General features: G+C 57.6%; 1 protein-coding gene across 6 annotated transcripts in view; it reads left to right on the top strand.

Moving 5' to 3' along the window:
- ARHGAP23 (Rho GTPase activating protein 23) overlaps nt 1–24,238 on the top strand; it is a 93,700-nt gene that overhangs the window by 39,125 nt on the left and 30,337 nt on the right. For 4 of the 6 annotated variants that reach the window (XM_008012932.3, XM_008012931.3, XM_008012933.3 and 1 more), the window contains exons 2-14: nt 1,650–1,811; nt 4,433–4,460; nt 6,371–6,466; nt 6,643–6,721; nt 6,853–6,907; nt 9,621–10,785; nt 12,610–12,765; nt 12,976–13,087; nt 13,299–13,356; nt 14,877–15,020; nt 20,879–21,196; nt 22,765–22,826; nt 23,082–23,212. In XM_008012932.3, coding sequence (XP_008011123.3) covers nt 1,650–1,811; nt 4,433–4,460; nt 6,371–6,466; nt 6,643–6,721; nt 6,853–6,907; nt 9,621–10,785; nt 12,610–12,765; nt 12,976–13,087; nt 13,299–13,356; nt 14,877–15,020; nt 20,879–21,196; nt 22,765–22,826; nt 23,082–23,212 — 2,566 coding nt within the window. Of the gene's footprint in view, nt 1–1,649; nt 1,812–4,432; nt 4,461–6,370; nt 6,467–6,642; nt 6,722–6,852; nt 6,908–8,514; nt 8,638–9,620; nt 10,786–12,609; nt 12,766–12,975; nt 13,088–13,298; nt 13,357–14,876; nt 15,021–20,878; nt 21,197–22,764; nt 22,827–23,081; nt 23,213–24,238 lie in introns of those variants that run through there. The other 2 variants (XM_008012934.3, XM_008012935.3) reach the window with 2 other exon arrangements.

The raw sequence follows: 24,238 nt of genomic DNA, 5'->3' as shown, positions 1-24,238 counted from the left end.
TGAACTTGGCATCAGGACATTTGAGTGGCAGATGTTTCTCCAGCTATGAGAAGGGGACAAAAGGGAATGTTGCTAGTGAAGCCGGAATTCCTCACTCCAGAACTAATGAGGAGTTGAGGGGAGTGAGGAGTGTTGGTGGTGGGGGCTTCTTGGCCTCTGAGGGGCTTGGACTAGGGACAACATAGAGGTTAGGCCATGTGATGTTACGGATTTAAGAGTCTTCTAGGGGGCCTCTTGGCTTTTCAAAGCCAGGCAGCTTCCCCATGGCTCCCATCTTCCCCAGCTGGGCTCCATGAGCACCATCCATCTGATACCGTCCTGTCACCCGCCTTCCCTCTCTGTTTCCCAAAGGGAGCCCTCTCTCAGGCACTATCTGTTTTGCTTCTTGCCCCAGAAACAGACCTGTGTGCCCCCTCCAAACTCTTGTCTTCAGACACCTCTGCCACATCATCTTGGAGAATCCCAAGAATTTTGGGAGGTCTGACAGGAAGCTTAGTGTCTCTGAAACTCCCGGCCTTTTTTTATTTTTAGACGGAGTCTTGCTCTGTCGCCCAGGCTGGAGTGCAGTGGTGCAATCTCAGTTCACTGCAACTTCCGCCTCCTGGGTTCAAGCGATTCTCCTGCCTCAACCTCTTAAGTAGCTGGGATTACAGGTGCCAGCCACCATGCCCGGCTAATTTTTTTATTTTTAGTAGAGACAGCATTTCACCCTGTTGGCCAGGCTGATCTCGATCTCCTGACCTCAGGTGATCCACCCGCCTTGGCCTCCCAAAGTGCTGGGATTACGGGTGTGAGCCACCGGCCCAGCCACCCCCAGCCACCCCCAGCCTTTCTGGTGAACCAGCCAGGCCTCTGGGCTGGGCTCTGGAGCCTCAGGAAGTCCCTTCAGGTGTCTGATGTCCAGTCCACTCCCTCTTGGTTCTTGGTCCCCCCTGTGTTCCTGCTGCTGTTCTTGAAGGATGCGTGTGTACCGGTCTGCTGTGCCTGTGTGTATCTGCATGTCTGTGATGCATGTGCATGCATCTGTATGTGCATTGTATGTGCAGGACTTTGATTCTCTGCAACTCTGTGCATATCTATGTGTCTACATAAGTGTGCACATGTGTACTCATTTGTGTGTATCTGTGTGTCTGCACATTTGCACATGCTTGTCTGTATGTTTGTGGTATGTTCCATCTGCATGAGTGTATGTGGCTGTGGCTGTGTCTGCATAAGTATGTGTCTGTCTGGGAGTGCATGTATGTGTGCATGTGTGTGTGTGAGATTGTGCATGAGCTAAGACAACGACAGGCACTGTGCAGGAAGGCTATGTATCCAGGGTCCTGCACATAGTAGGTGCTCAGTGAACATTTGCTGAACTCAGCTGAACTGAACTGAATGAACTTGTTTTAGTGAGTTATTTTCGTGAAGGCAAAGACATTATGAGGGGACTGAGTGTAAAGGAAAGAAGGAAAAAGCTATTGGGCTGATGAAGGTGGGAGAGGAAGGAAGGGATGAGGAGGAGGTCAGGGGAGGGAGGGTGCCTGGCAACCCTAGGGCGAAAGACCCATTTCAGTGCCCCTCCGGTCCTGTGGGCTGCAGGAGGTGGTGCAAACAGCCAGAAGTGTCAGCAACACGGGTGCTCAGCCTGGCCTCCCTGTCTCCCACAGCTGCCACTGGGCCCAAGAGATGGGTGCTCTCCTAGGCGCCCCTTCCCCTGGCAGGGGCCGAGGACGCTGCTGCTGCACAAAAGTCCCCAGGACGGCTTTGGCTTCACTCTGCGCCACTTCATCGTGTACCCGCCTGAGTCGGCCGTGCACTGCAGCCTGAAGGTATGCCTGGCTCACCACTGCCCTGGCCTGGTCTGAGGAAGCTTTCATGGGGGAGGGAGACTCTTTTGTGCCAGTCCCCTTCATGGTCCTTTGACCCTCTCAGAGAAGGGGTCCCTCCTGGGGTCCGGCCTGACTCCCTTCTGCCGTGGCCTGGGGAGGAGGACTGCAGGGAGGCGGTGCCAGCCCTGGCTGGGTGATTTGCACTGTGTGACCATGGACAAACACTTTAATCACTGTGGCCTGGGTCTTCTCAGGAGACCAGAAGGGGTGGCTGGTGCAGGGCAAGGACCTTGCAGGTGGGCAGCCAGGATGCTTACCTCACACCCGCAGATGCTTGTCTCTGGCAGGCGAACAGTTGTCTGGGAGTTCCTGGGACTCCTGATCTACCAACTGCTTCTGAGCTGGGGCTGCTTCTCTCCTCTCCAGTGTGAGCTCTCAGGGGCCTAGAACTCCTGTGGAAGCCCTCCCAGCACACCCCTGGTCCCTGCTGGCGACAGCTCAGTGCGCTGGAAAGAGACCCAGGCTGGGACACAGGAGCCCAGAGTTCCAGTCCTGGGACAACTCCTCACTCATTGTGAATTTGGGGCCACCTCCCCATCTCCGGGCTCCATTTCTCGTGCTGGAACCTGAGGACATTTATCAACTTGACCCCTCAGAGTCCTTCCTGCCCTAATGTAAACGTTGTGTTCTCCAAGTCCAGGAACCAGGGGTCCTGAGCCCAATCCAAGGCTGTGAGCTGGGGAGGGGGGTTCCCTGACAGTGAAGCAGAAGTGTGGGAAGGAGTCAGAAGGGGCCCCAGGGAGCAACCAGAGCTCCCTACTAGGGCTCTGCTCCCCTTCCCACTTCTTTTCCAGCAGGGAGGAGACATTGATTTTGGAGTCAATGAACCCCTCTATCCACTTTCCCTAGGGCTGGGATCTGCCTGCACGGCTAGCTATTGGGGACTCTCCCTTGGTCCCACCTATCAGAGAACCAAACAGGGGACTTCACTGTCTGTGTTCGTGTGCTCGCATGTCTCTGTGTACACCACGTGCTGGCCATGGACACGCATGTGTGTATCTCTTTATGTGTGCATATAGTGTCTGCAAATACATGTCATGTATACATGTAACTTGCAGCTCTCACATGCATGCCGGAAGCTCTGGGGCTCCTGCATAACTGTTCTCATTGGCTACAGCTGTGCTTAAGAACATAAGTGGGTGCTGATGGTGTGTGGAGGGAGCACAGACCCCTCCTTCATGCCCAAGGACACCAGCCCCTTAGTTCTCCAGAAACCCCAGTACTTCCTTCACTCTTTACCCAGAATGCCCCTCTTTCTGCCCCCTAGCACCTTCTCTCAGGGGACCCTGCTGAAGGGTGACAGCCAGGGATAGGCTGCTTCTCCTTTCCAGAACCTGCCCAGGGCTGGGAGGGGCCTTTGGCCTGGAGGCGGGAGGAGGCTGTGTTCTCCAGTCCTTCATGCTGCCGCCTGGGAGCCTGCAGGGAGCTCAGCCGTCCAAATGCATCCGTCTGCCTCTGCCACCCGCTCGCAGTGCTGTCAGTTTGCATCAGCTGGAGTGCACCCCACATGGGAGGACGGGGGCAGAGTGCTTGCTCCCAAGAAGAGCCCAACAGCCTTCTTGTGACCCACCCTACCCTCACTGCCCTCACTGGGGTGCCACAGAGGCCTGGGTTCCAGCCCTGGCTCTGCCACTGAGTCTCTGAGTGGCCTTGAACACACCTTGCCCTGTGAGCTATACAATGGACACATGTGTGGAGAGAGTTAGAAGAGATGACGCTGAAGGTCCGATCCAGCTCTAAAATGCCACATCCAGCTGGCTGAGCCTGTTCCTCTGACCTCCATGCCCTCCTTCCTCGTTCCCCGCCCAAGTCTAGCGCCATCACCTACCAGGGTGATCCCAGAGGCCTCCCAATGGGTCCCCCTGATACCCTGCACCCGGGTGCCAGAATCCTCTCCCCTAGCTGGCATTTTCACCTCCACTCTCTCCCACAAAAGAACTTCCATTGGCTCCCTCTTTCTGTTCTGTAAGCCTGAGTGCTTTAGCCTGAGTATTGTCACTTGTAGTTGTTGACTTTCTCCTTTAACTCAGCGATTCAGCCCTTGGTGTGCTGTGAGCGCTTATCCCTGCCAGCCAGCATCTGCATGCCCCGCCTCCCTCATCCACAGTGCCTTCTCCCCACCACCCTCAGATGCCTTTGAGTCCCCTCCCCAGGAGGACTCTAATCAGGCCTCCCCTTGGCGTTCCCTGGAGCCGATAGCTGTAGTTTGCACTTGTCATGCGCCTATCTGTGACTGCCCGGGTCTCCTGTGTGTGTGAGCCTATGTGATGCCTCCCACATTGGGCTGGGAACTCCCCCAGGGAAGGGGTCTTGGGTCACTTGCTGGATTGTGGGTTCCCCGATGGTTAGGGTGCTGGGGTGGTGGGGGCGCATGTCACTGGGGAACTTGGCTTGGGACCTGGTGCCCCTTGGACACCCCTCCCGCACCCTCCCCTGCTGGGCTACTTGGGAGGAGATAAGGGGTGGCGGGAACCTGAAGGGGCCCTGCCCACTGGAGCTGGGCCACCCCTGGCTGCTGAGGACTGGATTGAGGCCAACACCCACCCCTCTGTTCCCTGCAGGAGGAAGAGAATGGAGGCCGTGGAGGAGGTAAGGGAGGACTGGTGGGCGCTGGACCTGCACGGGGACTCATCTTCCAGCTCCTATCTCACCTTGTCCCTACCAAGTCTGCCTGTCCTTTTCTGTGCCCCCCTCCCTTGACTCCTGTTCCTGCCTTTGCTCCTGTCTGTGCCCTGGGTCTGGCCCCCTCTGGGCGCCTCTTCCTCACTCTCTCTGTTCTCCCCCTTTCTTTTCTCACATTTGTCTCCCTTGGACATTTCCTTAACAGAAGTTTGCTGAGCTCAGCACACTATGGGCGGCACTCTGGGGAGCAGATGGGTATCTGCACCTAGCCCCTGCCCTCAAGCTGCTCCCAGCCTAGAACAAGGCAGGGCAGGGCTACAGGGCCTGGGGGCTGGTGGTGGGAATGCTGAGCAAAGGCTGTCCTTGGAGGTGGAGATAGTAGGGTCCTGGTGGAAGTCAGGGGGCCCCAAGGTCTTTCCTACGATGTGAGCCTGACTCCCCTTGCTGTGGCCCTTGCTCCCCAGAAGCCCCTGGCAGACACCCAGGCTCCCAGGGTATTCAAAGGCAGAGCGCCTTCTCTGGCAGCCTTCCTGCTCCGCCACTGGGGCTTCTGCTGGGCAGCCATAGGACACTCCTGCATCCCCATCCAGAGACTGTGGTGGGGGAGGAGCCAGCTGGCCTAGAGCAGGCCCATTTCTCTGTTAGCTTAGAGTTAGCAGCACTTAGGAGCAGAGGAACTTTGTTGGGGTACAATGCAATTTGTGCCCATCCTAGGGGCCTTGGACCTCTGCTTTGGAGCCCCTGAGCCTGGGGAAAGGAGGAGGTGAGGGATGTGAACATTAGGTGTCTTGCTGGGTCTGCAGGAGTGGGCATCCCTGCGAGGAGGGCGTCTGACCCTGGCACGTGTCTTCAGAACTGTTATGGCCTCTTGTATGGCGCCCTTTCCTCTGTTTCGTGACTTGTGTGTGCACCTGTGAATGTGAGAATCTGCCTCCCCCACTGGACAGGGAGCTCTGGAAGGACAAGGGCTGTGCTTGTTTATCCTTTTTTTTGTTTGTTTTTTGAGATGGAGTCTTGCTCTGTCAACCAGGCTGGAGTGCAGTGGTGCGATCTGGGCTCACTGCAACCTCCACCTCCCGGGTTCAAGCAATTCTCCTGTCTCAACCTCCTGAGTAGCTGGGGTTACAGGTGCCCACCACCGCACCCGGCTAATTTTTGTATTTTTTAGTAGAGACGGGGTTTCACCATGTTGGCCAGGCTGGTCTTGAACTCCTGACCTCATGATCTGTCTGTCTTAGTCTCCCAAAGTGCTGGGATTACAGGCGTGAGCTTTTTTTCTTTTCTTTTCTTTTCTTTTCTTTTTTTTTTTTTTTTTTGAGACAGGGTCTTGCTCTGTCACCCAGACTGGAGTGCAGTGGCACAATCCCGGCTCGCTGCAACTTCTGCCTCCCAGGTTCAAGTGTTTCTCCTGCCTCAGCCTCCTGAGTAGCTGGGATTACAGGCGTGCATGCTACCACAGCCAGCTAATTTTTGTATTTTTAGTAGAGACGGGGTTTCACCATATTGGCCAGGCTGGTCTCTAACTCCTGACCTCAAGTGATCCACTCGCCTTGGCCTCCCAAAGTGCTGGGATTATAGGCGTGAGCCACCGCGCCTGGCCTGTTCATCCTTTTTAGTGTAGTTTTAGCACATAAAGAGGACACAGGAGGTGTTTACGGTGTGTCCCCATAGGTTTTCATTCTCCCAGGTCTGTGTCCTCCTGTCGGGTTCTGTGCCTCCATGGGCCTGCCCAATGTCCCCGTGGATGTGTGGTCCTGTGCATGTTTGTGACCGGGCGAGTGTGATCATTCTCTGAGTGTGTGTCCCCTGTGTGTGTAGCTGTGCATGGGTGTGACCTTCAGCAGCCACCCCCAGCTAACCTGGCTGATGCCCACCAGGACCCTCCCCCCGGCACCGCCTGGAGCCCATGGACACCATCTTTGTCAAGAATGTGAAGGAAGACGGCCCTGCCCACAGGGCAGGGCTTCGCACAGGTGAGCTGTCCCAGTTACCTGGGCTCTACTTTCTGCCTTCTGGCTAGAATTTGATACTCGGATCCAGGTGTTGGGGAGGCTCCTATCCCCACAGTGTTAGCCATGCCTGGTACAGGGGTTCTCAGATGGGGCCTTTGATGCCCCTTGGTCACCAGTCGTGCACTCCTTGTCCCCAGGAGATCGACTGGTAAAGGTGAATGGGGAAAGCGTCATTGGGAAGACCTACTCTCAGGTCATAGCTCTGATCCAGAATAGGTGAGTGCCGCTGACCCTTTGTCCCATATTATCTCCCCGCCCCTTTGCCCTGGGGGTGCCCTGGAGACCAGAATCCCTTCCTCCTGGACCCTGTTCATTGGCCCAGCCTGACTCTCTGCCTGTCTCTGTAGCGATGACACTCTGGAGCTATCTATCATGCCCAAGGACGAGGACATCCTCCAGCTGGTGAGTCCGGCCCCTGCAGCCTGAGAGGAGACCCCTGAGCCCTGGGGCAGCACCGGCTCCCCTGGGAGGCAGAGAAGGAAGTATTGGGAGGGCGCAGGCCGACATTGCCCAATTGGGGATGCCAAGCCCATCCCTGGGCTGGGGCTGGTTGTTGCTTCATTTGGAGATGCTTTGTGCTGGGGGAGAGGGAGTCCTGGCCTTGGCAGGCAGGATTCCTGCCAGGGTATCTGGAAGGAGGGTGGCCCAACAGGCTCCGCCAGCCTGGCATGTTCTTGTCAGCTCCTAGTAGAGATGCCTGTTCCCTGCATCCCCTCCCCGCTTGGCCCTGAGTACTGCACCACGCAGTACCCAAGCAGCACACACAGGTACACAGCCACAGAGCATAGCCCCACAGTCCCACCCTCTGTATAGCACGAAGCACACCACAACACACACACAGCACCAGTCATGTGCCACAGTAGAGACAACCACACAAGCACCCACTGCCACAGTTCACCCTCACACAGCGAAGTGTACCACAACACACACCCACAAACATTAAAACATGAAACACTCACCAGCCCCTTGGCTCCCTGCAGTACAAACAGCATAGTACCTCGCACACTCGGACCACTCCACAACTACACACCCACGCCCCACTATCACAACATGTATGCCCACAAACACCACAGCATCCTCCTGCCCATCTCAGCGCATGTGTCCACCCGTGTTACAGGACTCCAAATTTATACATTCGTCACCTCAGCATACCTAGAAGACAGCATGTAGCCTGCCACACAGAGAGCGTGGCCCAGACACTGCACGAAGCAGGCCCTGCACTCCCAAGCGTGCCCTTTCACACACACGCCCACACTTACACGCTACCTCTTTGTGCCCGGAGCCCCAGGCGGTCCTCTCTGCCCAGTGCCCACCTCCCTGGTCTCATGGGTCCCAGCCAGATGGCGGCTTACTTGCCCCTGATGTCACTGTCCCCGGGGAGGCCCTGGGAGCCCCTGTGCTGGCTTCTGCTTTGGACGCACTCTCGTAATCACTGTAATCACAGTGCCATGCCTGGCACGGTGCCCCTCTGGAAACCTCCACCCCTGACCTCGATTGTCCCCTTGCTCTTCCTGGGGAGAGGAAGGAAGGAAGGGGGGCTCTGATATAGACTGCTCACCCCAAGTCTCAAGGCCCTGCCTGTACAGCTCCCCCAGGCTGAGGCGAGGCCAGCTATGGGGAAGTGACAGGGCGGGACCCTAGGATGTCCCCCACTCTCTCCAACTGGCAGGGGCAAGGAGTGGGAAGGGCAGCAGCCTCCAGTTCTTCTGCCCAGGCTGGGGTGGGCTGGCAGCCCCAGATGTCAGCATCTGGGGGCCTCCACTGGTCCCCGCATCTCCGCCAGCCGGAGGGTGGGGCCCAGGCATTCCTGTGGTTGGGAGCCAAGGCTGGAGGCCAATCGGGCCTCGGCAGCTGCTGACGCCACCACCGACGCTGCGAGGCCCCTCCACACCCATCCTCTCCTCCCTCCTCCTCCCGCCAGCCAGCCCAGCCAGCGAGAGAGAGCCGGGTGGGGGTGAGGGGGAGCCGCAGGGAGGGCAGACAGAGGGGGACCGGAGGCCCTGGCCAGGGCGACGCAGTGGTCACTGGGGGGGTTAGCCAGAGCTGGGGGTGGGCAGAGGCGGGCTGGGATGCTGCCACCGCTGTGATGATGCCGGGAGCCTGGGGAGACGGCAGGATGGCAGGAGGGAGAGGTATGTGTGTGCCGGCCCCTGTGCCAGCTGGAGGGGCTGAGTGTGCGGGGGTGTGGTTTAGCTTGTCCTCATCACATGATGTTTGTGCCTGGGACTGGAGGTGTAGTTATTTGTGTGTGTTTCATTGTGTTTTACTCTGTGTGTGTGTGAGTGTGTCTCTGGGTGTGTATCTTCCGGTGTCTCCTTGTAGTTGGTGTGTGTGTGTTTGGTTTTACCCTCCCACCCTTTGGTTCTTTGGCCTGAGTTAGGCTCCTGGGCACCTCAGCAGGGGCCAGGCTGGGCCCAGGCCACAAGGCCGCTGTCCCTGGGAGCTGACTCCTTTTTTGGCTGGGCCTGGGCGCTGGCCCTGTCACTCCTTAGCAATGCAGCGTCAGCCTCAGCTCCCAGTGCCAAATTCCAGGCCCAGAGGTGGCAGAAGGTGGCTCAAGGCCCTTCCTTCAAGCCTGGCAGGAGGTGGGCAAACTCCTTCTCACCCCTGTGGCTCAGGAGCCAGCTCCCCATTCCCGGGGATGGAGGGACAGCTGGGCTCTGCCAGCCTCTGCCCCACCCGGACACACCCCTAGCCGGCTTTCTTCTCTCATCTGCCACCTTGACTGGTCTCTGTGGGGTTTCCCGGCTCCACCCGAGGAGCTCTGGGCATTGGTGGACATAAGGCGCAGGCAGGCGGTGGAGGCCAGGACTGGGGGAGGACCCTAGGAAACAGATGCTGGAATGTTTGTGGCTAAGGCAGTCCTTGTCATAGTCTTAGTGAAATCCCACTTTTGCTGGAGTTTGCTCGTGTCTCAAAGGCTTCTTGCTTCTTCTTTGTTCTCTCCCTGGACATGCCCTTCCACCCCCACCCACTTGTGCCACCCCCTCGTTCCCCCCACCGCTTGGTCCTCTCCCTTCATTCCCCTCCTGGGCTCCTTGACCTCCTCGGGCTGCCATGCCCCTACCCCGTGGGACTTGTCTGGCCCTGCTCATCTGTCTGTGTCTCCGGCCAGGCCTACTCCCAGGATGCCTACCTGAAAGGGAACGAGCCGTATTCTGGAGAGGCCCGCAGCATCCCAGAGCCGCCCCCTATCTGCTACCCCCGCAAGACCTATGCCCCTGCGGCCCGGGCCTCCACCAGGGCCACTATGGTGCCTGAGCCCACCTCAGCACTGCCCAGTGACCCCCGGAGTCCTGCTGCCTGGAGTGACCCGGGGCTCTGCGTGCCACCTGCTGCCCGTGCCCACCCAGACAACTCTTCCTTGGGGATGAGCCAGCCCCGCCCCAGCCCTGGTGCCTTCCCCCACCTCGCCTCGGAGCCCCGGACGCCCCGTGCCTTCCCGGAGCCTGGCAGCCGGGTGCCCCCCAGCAGACTGGAGTGCCAGCAGGCCTTGTCACACTGGCTGTCAAACCAGGTACCCCGCAGGGCGGGGGAGAGACGGTGTCCAGCCATGGCCCCCCGGGCCCGCAGCGCCTCCCAGGACCGGTTGGAGGAGGTGGCTGCCCCCCGCCCATGGCCCTGCTCCACCTCCCAGGATGCCTTGAGCCAGCTGGGCCAGGAGGGCTGGCACCGAGCTCGCTCAGATGACTACTTGAGCCGGGCCACCCGTTCTGCGGAGGCACTGGGGCCGGGGGCACTGGTGTCACCCCGCTTTGAGCGGTGTGGCTGGGCTTCCCAGCGTTCGTCTGCCCGCACCCCCGCCTGCCCAACTCGGGACCTGCCAGGGCGCCAGGCCCCGCCCCCACCTGGCCTGCAGGGCCTGGATGACCTCGGGTACATCGGCTACCGGAGCTACAGCCCATCATTCCAGCGCCGGACCGGCCTCCTGCATGCACTCTCCTTCCGGGACTCACCCTTTGGGGGGCTGCCTACCTTCAACCTGGCCCAGTCCCCTGCACCGTTCCCACCAGAGGCCTCTGAGCCACCCAGGGCTGTACGGCCGGAACCCAGCACCCGGGCCCTGGAGCCTCCTGTGGAGGATCACCGCGATGAGGTGGTCCTGAGGCAGAAGCCCCCGACAGGCCGCAAGGTTCAGCTGACCCCCGCAAGACAGATGAACCTTGGATTTGGTGACGAGTCCCTAGAGCCAGAGGCCAATGGGCGAGGGGAACGCCTGGGCAGGAAGGTGGCCCCTTTGGCCGCCACTGAAGACTCTCTGGCTTCCATCCCCTTTATTGGTGAGTGATGGCACATGTGACTGTCCTGGGGGACTTGGCTGTTAGCTTTCTGTGTCCTGCTGTACCCCATCTGCCTGTCTGTCATGGGCAGAACTCGGCTGGGTGCTAGTGAGATCATCTTGTTTCTCTGTCAATTCATTCATCTGTTCATCCATCCATCCATCTATTCTTCCATCTTTCCTTCTGTTCTCTGTCATCCTTTCTTCTATCCTACCTCTCATTCATTTATCCTTCCAGCATCTTTCCATACACTCTTTTCTCCCTCTCTCCATCCATCCATCCATCCATCCATCCATCTATCCATCCATCATCTGTTCTTCCTTCCTTCTTTCCTTCCCCTCTCCCTCCTTTGTTCATTCATTTGTTCCATCCATCCATCCATCCATCCATCCATCCATCCATCCATCCATCTATTCTTCCTTCTTTATTTTCTTCTCTCTCACCTTGTTTTGTTCATTCATTTGTTCCATCCTTTCTTCCACCCATTCATCCATCTTTCTTTCTTTCGACTCTTCCTTCCATTCTCCCTTTGTATCTTTCCCTCTTTGTCCCTTCCATCCACCCTCCATCCCTCCATCCACTCACCAGATATTTGTGTTAGGCCCTGTGCATGGCTCCATGCTCTCCTGGACTGGATGGTCCAGCAGAGGGTGGTGGACAGGCAGGAACAATCCATTGGGTTGGGCATGTGGTGAGACAGGGAGCTTGAGGAGAAGGGCTTGGAGAAGGGCTGTGGTGAGAATCTTGGAGAAAGGACATTTGGGCTAAGACTTGAAGGATGAGAAAGAGTTCATCAGGGGAAGAATATTCAAGGAGAGGAAATAGAATATGCAAAGACCCTTAAGTGAGAGGCAGGACCCCCCTTCTGGGTTGTAAGGACCCTTTCAGGCCCAAGGGTCTCATCAGTCACTGGGGTTGGCTTTTGAAAGCATTGGGAACCCTCTAAGGCTTGCCTTGCCTTCGACTGGATGCAGGAGAGGGAGAGGAAAGAGAGTAGAGCGGCTGGGTGATGCCCAGGTTTCTGGCCAGGCTTGGAGATGGTGTCTCATCCCCGTGTTGGGAGTGAGAGGGGGAGAAAGTTCAGGACTGTTGAATATGAGATGCCCAGGAGGGAGCAGGATAGACGGGGCTAGGGAGAAAGAGCAAGATGCAGGGTAATGGAGAGGGATGGCGGGAGATGGGAGGTGAGCTCACCCTACCAGACAGTGAGAGGGCGGAGGCCTGGGGCAGGGGGAAGACACAGCCCTGGCTCCCCCAGCCAGCCTTTGGTAGAGCAGAGACACAGCCCCTTCTGTGAGTAAGGAAGGCTCTAGGCTGTGGCCAGGAGAGGCAGTCTCTTCTTCCAGAGCACACTCTGTCTGAGGGGGAGATGTACAATCTCTCCCCTTGAGGAGCCCCAACTGATGGGGGAGCCCTTACCTTAGGAAGCTCTCAGTCTGATGGGGAAGACACTGCGCCTGCCCTCAGGAGGCTCTTGGTCTGAGAGGGGAGACACAGTTCATTCTTTCTGAGTGGCCTCAGTCTGATAGTGGAGACACTGTTCCTGCCCTCAAGAGGCTCCCAGTCTGATGGGGGAATATTGGCTCTGTCCTCAGGAGCCCGGTCTAAGGAGGGTGGCTCAGCCCCACTCCTGAGGGGAAGGATTCCATGGCCACAGTCTGGACAGTGGGCTAATCACGCTTGGCAGTGGGCGTGTTGCCAGCAGGACCCTTTGAGATGTGTTTGAGCCTGGAGGCGAGTGGCACAGGGGCTGGCAAGGCTGGGGTGGTGCAGGCAGGCTCCGCTCTCTGCCGCCTTCACACCTCTCTGCCTTCACGTGCACAGATGAGCCCACCAGCCCCAGCATTGACCTCCAAGCCAAGCACGTCCCTGCCTCTGCTGTGGTCTCCAGTGCCATGAACTCGGCCCCCGTCCTGGGCACCAGCCCATCCTCCCCTACCTTCACCTTCACCCTCGGACGCCATTACTCGCAGGACTGCAGTGAGCACTCCCCACACCCCCAGCCCCACCCTCTCCCCCGCTGCCCAGTCCCAGGGATTTCTGTTGGGCCTGCTGCTTGATCTCTGGTTTCTGCTTCTCCTGGGGCCCCTTGGGAGAGTCACCTCCTGCCCCTGCCCAGAAGGGAGGGCTCTGGGAAGCCCCGACCTGCTGCCCCACTGACCCTGAGGCCCGACATGGGTGGCTTTGCAGGTAGCATCAAGGCTGGCCGCCGCTCCTCCTACCTGCTGGCCATCACCACGGAGCGCTCCAAGTCCTGCGATGATGGGCTCAACACCTTCCGCGACGAGGGCCGAGTTCTGCGGTGAGGCGCTGTCTGGACATGGGGTGGGGTGGCCACAGCCACCCTGGCCAGCTGCTCTGGGGCAGGGCTCTTGGCCCTGGGGTCCTCTATGCAGGGGACAGCGTGCCTCCCCCACTGGAAGACCTCTGGGCCTTGGGTTTTGGTGGGTGACGAGAGAGTGAGGTCCCAGCTCTGCTGCCCACATCCCTCACCCTCGACCCTCGCTTCCCAGGCGCCTGCCAAACCGCATACCCAGCCTGCGGATGCTCCGGAGCTTCTTCACCGACGGGGTGAGCTGCAAGTGTGTGTGTGCACAGGAGCGAGGGTGCGGGGAGAGAGGGTGTCGGGGAGGTGGGGCCACAGCCTTGGCATGGGGGTTCCTGCTCCAGCTCCTGCCTTCCGCCTCCTCCCTGCACCCCTCACCCTCGTGTCCACCGTGGGACCCGCCCTCTTCTGTGGGCCCTAGCATCCCTGAATGACACCATGCAGCCCCACCCAGGGGCCTCTGTCTGGACTGCCTCTTTCCAGACCCATCCCCCATAGCCACATGACTCACTTCTCCACTGTCTTCACGGCTTTTTAGGTCTTCCCTGAAATTCCAGCCTCCACTGACATTTCACGCCTCCCTTCGCTACTCTGTGTTTTCCTCCTCAGCATGCCTCATGTACAATTGGTGTTTCCCTTCCTCCCTGCCTGGCTTCCCAGCTAGAATAGAAGCTTCATTTGTTTCCTTCACTACCCTCAGTCAGTATTTGCATCACATCTTGTCTTCATGGGACGGGGTCGGGGGTGGACACTGGAAAGGTGTGGCCGGGACACAGGGTTGAGATTGGTGGACAGGTGGAGTTCCCAGCCTCAGCACTTGGGGAGGTAGGATCAGGCCTGTGATAGCCCCAGCTGTTTGTTTGTTTGTTTTGAGACAGAGTCTCACTCTGTTGCCCAGGCTGGAGTGCAGCAGCATGATCTTTGCTCACTGCAACCTCCATCTCCCGGGTTCAAGCTATTCTCCTGCCTCAGCCTCCTGAGCAGCTGGGATTACAGACATGTTGCACCACATCTGGCTAATTTTTGTGTTTGTAGTAGAGATGGGGTTTTACCATGTTGGCCAGGCTGGTCTTGAACTCCTGACCTCAAGTGATCCGCCCGCCTCAGCCTCCCAAAGTGCTGGGATTATAGGCATAAGCCACTGTGCCCGCCGCACCTTTCCCCAGCTGTTTTTTATTATAGATGGACTGGAAAAGCCATCTTGATGTCAAGCCCTCTGTCTCATTGGTTGGTTGAACACCCCGGTGATGTTGGTACCTAGTTTATTTCTTATCACTTCTTCTGCTTACTTAACTCTCGCTTGACTTGCACCCTCTGCGGCTGGAGTCCTGTTGACACTGTCACTTCCTCTGTTTAACTCCTTGTGGACATGACTACCTGCTCCACTCACTCAGCCTTTGTTGATGTTCCCACTTCCCCTGTTTATTTAACTCCTCATTGACATGATCACTTCCTCCATTTCCTTAATTCTTCTAAGTCTATAAAGTTACAGGAGGCTCCGGATTGGCTCCTCTAGCGTGGTGAGGCATGTGGTCTGCTGGTAGGTCATAGCCTTTCCTCCTTTCTGGCTTCTCCTTTATGTATTTCTCATGGCCTCAACACAAGTGGTCCAGAGAGGACAAGCAACGCCCATGAGGTCACACAGCACATCAGGGTGTAGCACAGACATATACCAGGCCTGTGCGGCCACAAGTGGTCCATGGGGTTCCTGAGATGCTGGCATTGTGGGAACCACCCGAAATTGTCCTCTGTTGTCTCCCTGCAGTCTTTGGATAGCTGGGGCACCTCTGAAGATGCTGACGCTCCTTCTAAGCGACACTCAACCTCTGACCTCTCAGATGCAACCTTCAGCGATATCAGGAGAGAAGGCTGGTTGTATTATAAGCAGATTCTCACCAAAAAGGGGAAGGTAAGATGGGTGGAGGAATGAGGTGGAAGCTGAACCCTCCAACTTCTCCTAGGCCTACCCTGACAGCCTTTGGAGCCAGAAAGAACCAGTGTAGGTTGTGCCATGAAAGATGGAGGTTAGATGCTAGGAAGAACTTCCTGGCAGGGGGATTTGAAGAACTTATATAAAAGAAGTTAACAAAAGAGGTGGATTTTGCTGTGGGATGGATCTGATAAAGTCGTACTTGGAATTCTGGCAAAATCATCCCATAGTGGCCCTGGCTTGACAGGCCATCCTGAAGATGGCCACTGGGGCTCATGGAAAACAAGGAGCAAGGCTGGGGTGATTTCCGTAGGAGAGCTAAGGCCCAAGAAGAAGGCAGGCAGGCCAGCAAAGGGCTTAGTGTTCATCCTAAGGGCAACCAAAACTCTTGGGGGCTTTTGCTAAGGGAGTTACAGCTTTAAAATGTCCATTTGGCTCTCTGGGAGTGTTAGGGAGGGGCCACGCTGGAGGCAAGAAGACCAGTTAGGATCCACCATGGAGATCCAGGTGAGAGGCGAAGGGGGCTTCGGGGAGTAGATGGGGAGGGCCTGGGAGGGAACCAGCAGGACCCTGAGAGGAGAAGGGCAGGGCCACTGGGACCAGGGGGCGCAAACCCTGGCCCAGGCTGCGCTGTGGGCTGGAGAAGTGGGAGGAGGGACCACTGCCTTCCCTCCCGGCGATTAGGATGAACCTGGGTTTGACTCTTGACTGCATCACCCATTGCTCTGAGAGCCTTGGTGACTCACCTGGCCGTGACTCAGTGTCCTCGTCTGTAAATGGAGCTAACAGTAATCCCTAGCTCATAAGCCTATTGCTAAGGATTAAATGAGATGATCTAAGTAAAGGGTTTACCCAGTGCCCGGCACTTGGAGCTGCTGTACTTCTGCTTACTGCTATTTGTTGCCCAGGAGATGAAGTCTCGCTGTGTTGCCCAGGCTGGAGTGCAGTGGCATGATTTCGGCTCACAGCAACCTCCGCATCCCGGGTTCAAGCAATTCTCCAGCTTTGGCCTCCAGCTTCAGGCACTCACCACCAAACCCGGCTATTTTTTTTGGGTATTTTTTTAGTACAGACGGAGTTTCACCATGTTGGTCAGGCTGGTCTCGAACTCCTGACCTCAAATGATCTGTCTGTCTCGGCCTCCCAAAGTGCTGGGATTACAGGCATGAGCTACCGTACCTGGCCCACTTACTGCTATTTGAATTTTCTACCCTGCCTTCTGAGGTCTTGGGGGCCCCTGGAAAGAACATAAGCTTTGAAGCAGACAGACTTTGAGCTCCTGTCCGGCCGTATATCAAGCACATGGCTTTGGGCACCCCACTTACCTTCCCTGAGCCTCACTTTCTGATCTGTGCGATGGGAACAATATTATCCTACCCCAAGGGCTGCTGTGGATTAAGTGAGGGTGAAGTCCAGGCAGGACTGGCGCTCCTCTGTGGAGAATGACCAAGGCCTCGCTGCTTGGGAGCCTCTGTGGAGGTTCTGGGGAGTTAGTGGTGAGGGAGCCAGGGCAGCCCTGCCCTCCTGGGGCTCCTGTCGCTCCTGTCAAGCAGAGAGAATGCATGTGGCATCATGGTTCCAAGTGCACAGACTGCTATGACACTGGGGTGCAGGGCCGGGTGGGCCTGGGTAGGGAGGTGTCCAGAGACTGAGACACGAAAGGGATGAGAAGCCACAAAACTGGGAGACAATGGAGGGGCCTGACAGGGAAGATGTCTCCTTAGAAGGTCTTGGGGAGAGGTGGGGAGAGGTGTGCTGGGAGCCAGGATGAGAGGTGGAAGACGAGCTGGGGAACTGGGCACCTGCCCAGAGTGTGGGGCCTTGATACCCAGGAAGAGCCTGTCCAGGGTTTTATTGTTTTGTTTTATTTTATTTTATTTATTTATTTATTTTTTGAGACAGTCTCACTCTGTCGCCTAAGCTGGAGTGCAGTGGCCGGATCTCAGCTCACTGCAAGCTCTGCCTCCCGGGTTTATGCCATTCTCCTGCCTTAGCCTCCCAAGTAGCTGGGACTACAGGCGCCTGCCACCACGCCCAGCTAGTTTTTTGTATTTTTTTAGTAGAGACAGGGTTTCACCGTGTTAGCCAGAATGGTCTCGATCTCCTGACCTCGTGATCCACCCGTCTCGGCCTCCCAAAGTGCTGGGATTACAGGCTTGAGCCACCATGCCTGGCCTATTTTATTTCATTTTATCTATTTTTGAGACGGAGTTTCACTGTGTCGCCCAGGCTGGAGTGCAGTGGTACGATCTCGGCTCACTGCAACCTCCGTCCCCCGGGTTCAAGCAATTCTCGAGCCTCAGCCTCCTGAGTAGCTAGGACTACAGGTGCCTGCTACCACGCCCGGCTAATTTTTGTAGTTTCGTAGAGACTGGGTTTCACTATGTTGGCCAGGCTGGTCTCGAACTCCTGACCTCAAGTGATCTGCCTGCCTTGGCCTCCCAAAGTGCTGGGATTACAGGCGTGAGCCACCGCGCCCGGCTTTGTCTAGGGTTTTAAATGTGGGCTGGGGATGCCTGGAGACTGGGGTTGTGTCTGTGACAGGAGGAGCCAATCCCATTGCCGTTGTCCAGGTGAGTGAGGCTGGGGGCCCTGACCAAGGCGGTGGTGTGGGGCCGGGTGGAGCAGACCCTGTAGAGAGAGATTCCAGGGGAAGGAGAGCCAGGTCTTGCCAGCTGCTCGGAGGTACGAAAGGAGGAGGAGGCAATAAGGTTCCTGGATTCCTGGCTTGGGCTGAGGGAGGGTGGTGGGTGGTGGGACCCTCCCTGGCAATGGCACACTGGAGGAGCAGGTTTGGGGAGAGGAAGCCAAGGGGCTCCACTGGGGCTGTGTGAGTCTGAGGGCCCTGGGACAGACCCCAGTGGAGGTGTCCTGGAGACAAAGGCTCTGAGGGCGTGGCACTAGAGGGAGGCCTGGCCTTTGTCTGTCAGCACTGACCAGTTACCTGTACCTCTGTGCGTGAGCTTGAAGGAAAAAGGCAAGAGACCCGGTTGAGCCTTGAGAGAAGTGCGGGGGGGGGGCGGGGGGGGGGGCAGGGGAGGCTGACAGAGACCAAAAAGAGCCAGCAAGTTGGCAGCGACACGTGGTATGGGAGCCATGAGGCAGGGAGGGACCAGCCATGCACACTGTGCGAGGAGAGCCACCTGCGGGCCAGCCCTTCCAGTCTAACATGTGAGCCACAGGAAGGGTCCTTGCGAACTTGGCTGGCTCCCCCTGCCGGGGAGCCTGACCCACAGCTCCTGGGGGCCCTGAGCCCAGTTCAGGGACAGGAGCTGGCCCCTTACTGCTCACTGGCCAGTTCTGGAGGACCATGCCTCCACTCCCTTGCTGGCCAAAACCCGATGTTGCTCGCTCCCTTGGTGCTGTGGCTTGGACATTGGAGGAGAGTCTTCAAGTCAGCCTCAGGCCCTTCGTCCACCCAGGCCGTGGGCACCCTCTCCGTGCTCCCTCCCAGCCCCAGCCTCTTTCAGAGACATGGACTGTCAGACAGAGGAGGGAAAGGGACAGTGACTTGTCCCCGCAGCCTCAGCCCCAGCATGGGAGCTGCATGCAGCCTTGGTGACCAACTACCTCACTTATTTACCAACTGGAGACACTGAGGCCTGGGAGCGCAGTTGACTTGTCCCAGGTCATCCCGCTGGTTTAGCCTCAAAGAGGTACCCTTGTCACCACCTCACTGTCACAGTAACTTTCTCCCTGGAGGGCTCTGCTATCTCCTACTCTGAATGTCCCTGTCCCCGTCCAGCAGTTCTGTGATGAGCAGGGCTCACAGCTCAGGATCCACACGATGGTGGAGGCCAGATGTGGGCTATGCCCATCTGCCAGCCACGGGGCCTTCTTGCCTGGTTTGTTCGGAGGGCCAAGGCCTGTGCTGGATGTGGAGCCACCAGCCAGTGGAGAGGAGCTCTGGGTCTGATGGGAGATGGATCTCCTGCCCTCAGGGTGCTCCAAGGATCATTAATTCATTTATTCAGCAAATATTGATGAGCCCTTGCATGCAGCTGTAGGCCCTGGGATATGGAAATGAGAGGACAGACAAGCTCCCTGTCCCCAGGATAGTCTGAGGCTGCAGTAAGCTCTTGGAAAGGATCAAGCTGATCAGAAGGGGGAGCTGCATTGAGGGAAAAATATGGTCAGAGAAGGCCTCGCTGAGGAGGCGATGTTGGTGATGCTGGAGCTCAGATCTGAAGGGGAAGAAGGAAGCAGTCACATATAGAAGTGAGGGAGGGGGGCTTAGGCAGAAGGAACAACAAGCAGAGAGGCCCTGAGAAAGGAAAGGCTTGGCTCGCTCACCTGCAAGGGCCCCCTGGCTTGACATAGTGAGAAAGGTGTGAAGATGAATTTGAGGAGAGGCAGGGACAGACCACAGGAGACCTTAGATTTGATTCTGAGGGCGATGGGATCTCTTGAGAGGATCCTGAGCAGGGGAGAGATGTGATCTCCTTTTCATTCCAACATGATCGCTGCAACTGCTGCTGGAGAATTATTGCAGGAACAAGAGTGGAGACCGGGAAGGTCTGTGTGTCCTCCAGGCAAGAGGCGTTGATGGTGTGGACCGGTTGGTGGCAGGAAAGACAGAGACGGGATGTTTTGGAGGCAGAACAGTTGTGACTTCCTGATGGATGGGATGTCAAGGGCGAGGAAAAGGGAGGAGTCAAGGGTAGCTCCCAGGTTTCTGGGCAACTGGGTGGATTGACTGGGCTGGAAAAGATGGGGGTAGAGGGTGGAGAAGAGGTTTGATGGTAAGAAATCACATGGCCTGGCAAGTATTGTGCAAAGTGCCCATGGGACCTGCAAATGAAGACACTGAGCAGGGTGGGGGTCCCAGGCTGTGGCTGGGGGAGATGCTGGGCTCGGGAGTGGTCATCAGCAGATGGACCTGGTTTAAAGGCACGGCACAGATGACATCCTTGAGGGTGGTGTGCAGGGAGAGGAGAGGAGAGTCAGGACAAAGTTCTGGAGCTCCGCCTTCTTTAGGGCGGGGTCTGTTACCCTCAGCTCTGCTGACATTTTGGGCCAGATAATTCCTTGTTGGGGGAGGCTGTCCTGTGCATTGTGCAATGTTTAGCAGCGTCCCTCAGATGCCATAGCACACCCTCCAGCTCCCTCTACACAAATGTCCCCTGGGTACGAGTCTCCTGGCTGTTTAACTACAGGTGTAGAGGGTGGGGGAGGGGAAGTAGACAAGACTAGGAAGGAGCCAGTGGGATTAGGAAGAAAGCCGGGAACGTGGGGTCTCAGGTGCCGAGACAGGGTCTGGAGAGGGATGGAGGGGCTGGCTGTGTCAGATGCTGCTGAGGGGTTAAGACAAGTGGGGGAGAAGCAGCCACTGGCTTTGGCCACATGGCGGTTCAGGATGTCCCTGAGAGGAGCTTCTGGGCAAGTGAACTCTTGGGTGGGCGGCAGAAAAGTGGGGAGAACAACCCTCTGAGAATGCGGGCAGCTTCTGAGCAGCTTTGCTGGGGTGGGGGGCAGCGTGGGGAGGGGCATGGGCTGGGAATGGCTTCCCGAGGATTTTATGTATGGAGGGCCATGCTGGGTGTCTGAGCATTGCCACCAGCTGGTGAGTGTTGATGCTGGTGTTTAGAGGGGGAAAGGGTTGGGGTCTGCTGGGGAGCTTGAGGGTGATGGGTAGGGATGTCCAGGCAGGTGAGGGGCTGAGAAAGCATTGGTGGGCTGTGGGCAGGCTGCCCAGGTCCAGCCGGGTGGAGTAGGGGGCTCCTGGTAGGCAGTGTGGGGTCCATCCCCCGGCTGTCCTCTGTCTGCTACTCTGAAAGCGGTGGGCAGGACTGGCCTCTCACCACTCCTGTCTCCCCCAACCTCGTGTCTCCCTGCAGAAAGCGGGCAGCGGCCTGCGCCAGTGGAAGCGGGTGTACGCCGCGCTGCGGGCGCGCTCGCTCTCGCTGAGCAAGGAGCGGCGGGAGCCCGGGCCGGCGGCGGCGGGGGCTGCGGCGGCCGGCGCAGGTGAGGACGAGGCGGCGCCCGTCTGCATCGGCTCCTGCCTCGTGGACATCTCCTACAGCGAGACCAAGAGGAGGCACGTGTTCCGGCTGACCACCGCTGACTTCTGTGAATATCTCTTTCAGGCTGAGGACCGGGATGACATGCTGGGCTGGATCAGAGCGATCCGGGAGAACAGCAGGGCCGAGGGCGAGGTGAGGGCCTGGCCAGCCCGGCAGCCACAGAGGGCGGGTGGGGTGGCCTCTCACCGGCTGTGGAACTGGGATGCCCGCTCTGAGCCTCACTTCCCTCTGCTAGAACGGGGGGCTGACAGGAGTGTACTTCGCAATTGTGTCCCCCTAGGTTTCGGGGTGAGGAGGGTGCATGGGCAGGGCACACGGAGGACCTGGTGTCCTCGGGTGCGGGGACTGGCAGTCACCATCCTGACCGACCCTAATGATGACAGGGATTATTATGACTGTGTTAGGATCGCCTTGAGCAGGCTCTGGCGTGGAGTGGTCAGCTCCAGGCCAGTCTCAGCTTTTCTCAGGAGGCGAGGAAGGCTGGGGCCTCCTATGGAGTGTGTTAGGGCATGAGTATCCCCGCACCAGAACTGCACTGGGCTGGCCTATCTGCTGGCCTATCTGCAGGGGAATGAGCACATTGACCTTGTGAGGAGGCCGAGAGGCTTGGCCTTTGGCCACAGGTAGGCAGGGGTGGAGCCAATGGCCTCGGCAGGGATTTTGGGAGATTTTTTTTTTTTTTTTTTTTTTTTTTCCGAGACAGAGTCTCGCTCTGTCGCCCAGGCTGGAGTGCAATGACGCGATCTCGGCTCACTGCAACCCCTGCCTCCCAGGTTCAAGTGATTCTCCTGCCTCAGCCTCCCGAGTAGCTGGGACTACAGGTGCGTGCCACCATGCCCAGCTAATTTTTTTAAATAGAGACGGGGTTTCACTGTGTTAGTCAAGATGGTCTTGATCTCCTGACCTCATGATCCTCCCGCCTCAGCCTCCCAAAGTGCTGGGATTACAGGTGTGAGCCACTGCGCCAGCCGAAGATTTTTTTTTTTAATGGCGCCCCTTGCGGTCAGCCATAGCTGCATTCCAGGGGCCTGAGTAGGGATTCCTCCCTGTTTACTTATTTGGCCAGGAACCTGCACAGAAGTGCCTTGAGACACCCACACAAAGTCATGTGGCTGTCCCGGGCCTGGGATCTCTGCCAAGAGGGCAGTGGGCCTGGGCCTGCTCTGGCCGTGGGAGGGGGCGGTAGTGCATGGCCTCTTGCTGAGGACACATCCTCTTGCTGACCACGCTCTGCTCTCCCGGGAACAGCTTTCCCCACTGCAGGGAGGAAGGCACCTGGAATTTGGGCCTCTTCCTCTGGGGGCCTGGCTTGACTGTCCCCAACAAGGCATGGTCAGGGTGGTCCCAAGTCACCATCACTATGGCAGTAGCAGCCCCTCCTGGGGGACCTCCTCCATGCCTGCTCAGCGTCTGCCAGGATGGTGGCGAGTGCTGCATGATTCTGCACCCGGCCCCGAGCCTTCCCTGTTAGCCCCCCATGTTTATTACCAAGGAGACTGAGGCTCAGAGAGGCTAAGAGGCTTCCCCAAGGCCTCAGCTGGTGAGAGGGTGCTGGGGAGTCCGGGCCTGGTCTTTCTCACTCCAGGGTCTGGGCTGTCCACCTGGCAGGTGGACGAGAGGGGAAGCAGGGCCAGGGATGAGCCCTGGGGTGGGCTGGCTGTGGGCACTGACGCTGTCCACTCTCTCCTCTCCTGCTTCAGGACCCCGGCTGTGCCAACCAAGCTCTGATCAGCAAGAAGCTTAATGATTACCGCAAAGTGAGGTGAGGCCCAGCCCTCGTGGAGCAGTCCCCTCTGTGGGGGTGGTGGGTGGCTGAAGGCAAAGGATGTGTTCCTGGCCTACCTCCAGGGCCGCCCTCTACTGGGGGAAGGGGTATCCAGGGTCTCCAGGCTGCAGTTAGGCATGGAGGCATTGCCTTAGGGTGGAAGGGAGGTCCTGAGGGGCGGGAGGCCAGGGTGGGTGGCCTGCTTGGCCACCCCAAATGAAGACCTCTCCTCTCCCCCTTTTTCCTGCACAGCCATAGCTCTGGGCCCAAAGCTGATTCCTCCCCCAAAGGCTCTCGTGGCCTGGGGGGCCTCAAGTCTGAGTTCCTCAAGCAGAGTGCGGCACGTGGCCTCAGGACTCAGGACCTGACCGCAGGGAGCAAGGGTAGGAAGGTGGTCACTGAGACAGGGTGGTGTGTGGGGGCAAGGAGCATGGGGAGGGGAGGGCATGTGTGTGTGTGTTGGGCTGTGTCTACTTGTGTGTGCCTGAGTGTGTGCCAGGGTTACCCGGTATGTCTGTCTGGGTGTGCATGCCTGTGAGGGTCTGGGGGCTCTCAGGGTCTCGGGGTGGAAGGGCCTGGAGCCTGATTCCCCTCCCTGACATCCCTGCTGGGTGGTCCTCTAATCTCTGCTGGTGTCTCTGCAGGGATGAGAGGCCTACCCTTTCCAAGAGCAACCTTTCCCATATTCACTCACCTTTGACTGTTAGAAAGTTCTTACCTGGCTGGGCACGGTGGCTCACACCTGTAATCCCAGCACTTTGGGAGGCCAAGGCAGGTGGGTCACCTGAGGTCAGGAGTTCAAGACCAGCCTGGCCAACATGGCAAAACCCCAACTCTACTAAAAATATAAAAAAAATACCTGAGCGTGGTGGTGGGCACTTGTAATCCCAGCTACTTGGGAGGCCGAGACATGAGAAACACTTGAGCCTGGGAGGTGGAGGTTGCAGTGAGCCGAGATCACACTACTGCACTCCAGCCTGGGTGACAGAGTGAGACCCTGTCTCAAAAAAAAAAAAAAAAGAAGAAAGTTGTTCCCTTGGGCCAGCAGGTATGGTGGCTGACACCTATAATCCCAGCATTTTGGGAGGCTGAGGCTGGAGGATTGCTTGAGGCCAGGAGTTTGAGACCAGCCTGGGCAACATAGCAAGACCCTATCCCTAGAAAATATTTTATTTTTATTTTATTTATTTATTTAGAGATAGAGTGTCTTTCTGTCACTCAGGCTGGAGTGCAGTGTTATGATCTCAGCTCATTGCAACCTCCACCTCTTGGGTTCAAGCGATTCTTGTGCCTCAGCCCCCCTAGTAGCTGGGATTACAGGCATGCACCACCATGCCTGGCTAATTTTTGTATTTTTAGTAGAAACAGGGTTTTGCCATGTTGGCCAGGCTGGTCTTGAACTCCTGGCC

This window comes from Chlorocebus sabaeus, chromosome 16 (genome assembly GCF_047675955.1).
Source record: "Chlorocebus sabaeus isolate Y175 chromosome 16, mChlSab1.0.hap1, whole genome shotgun sequence".
NCBI lineage: Eukaryota > Metazoa > Chordata > Mammalia > Primates > Cercopithecidae > Chlorocebus > Chlorocebus sabaeus.
Note: the sequence above shows the minus strand (reverse complement) of the source record. Positions and strands in the feature narration are given on the sequence as shown.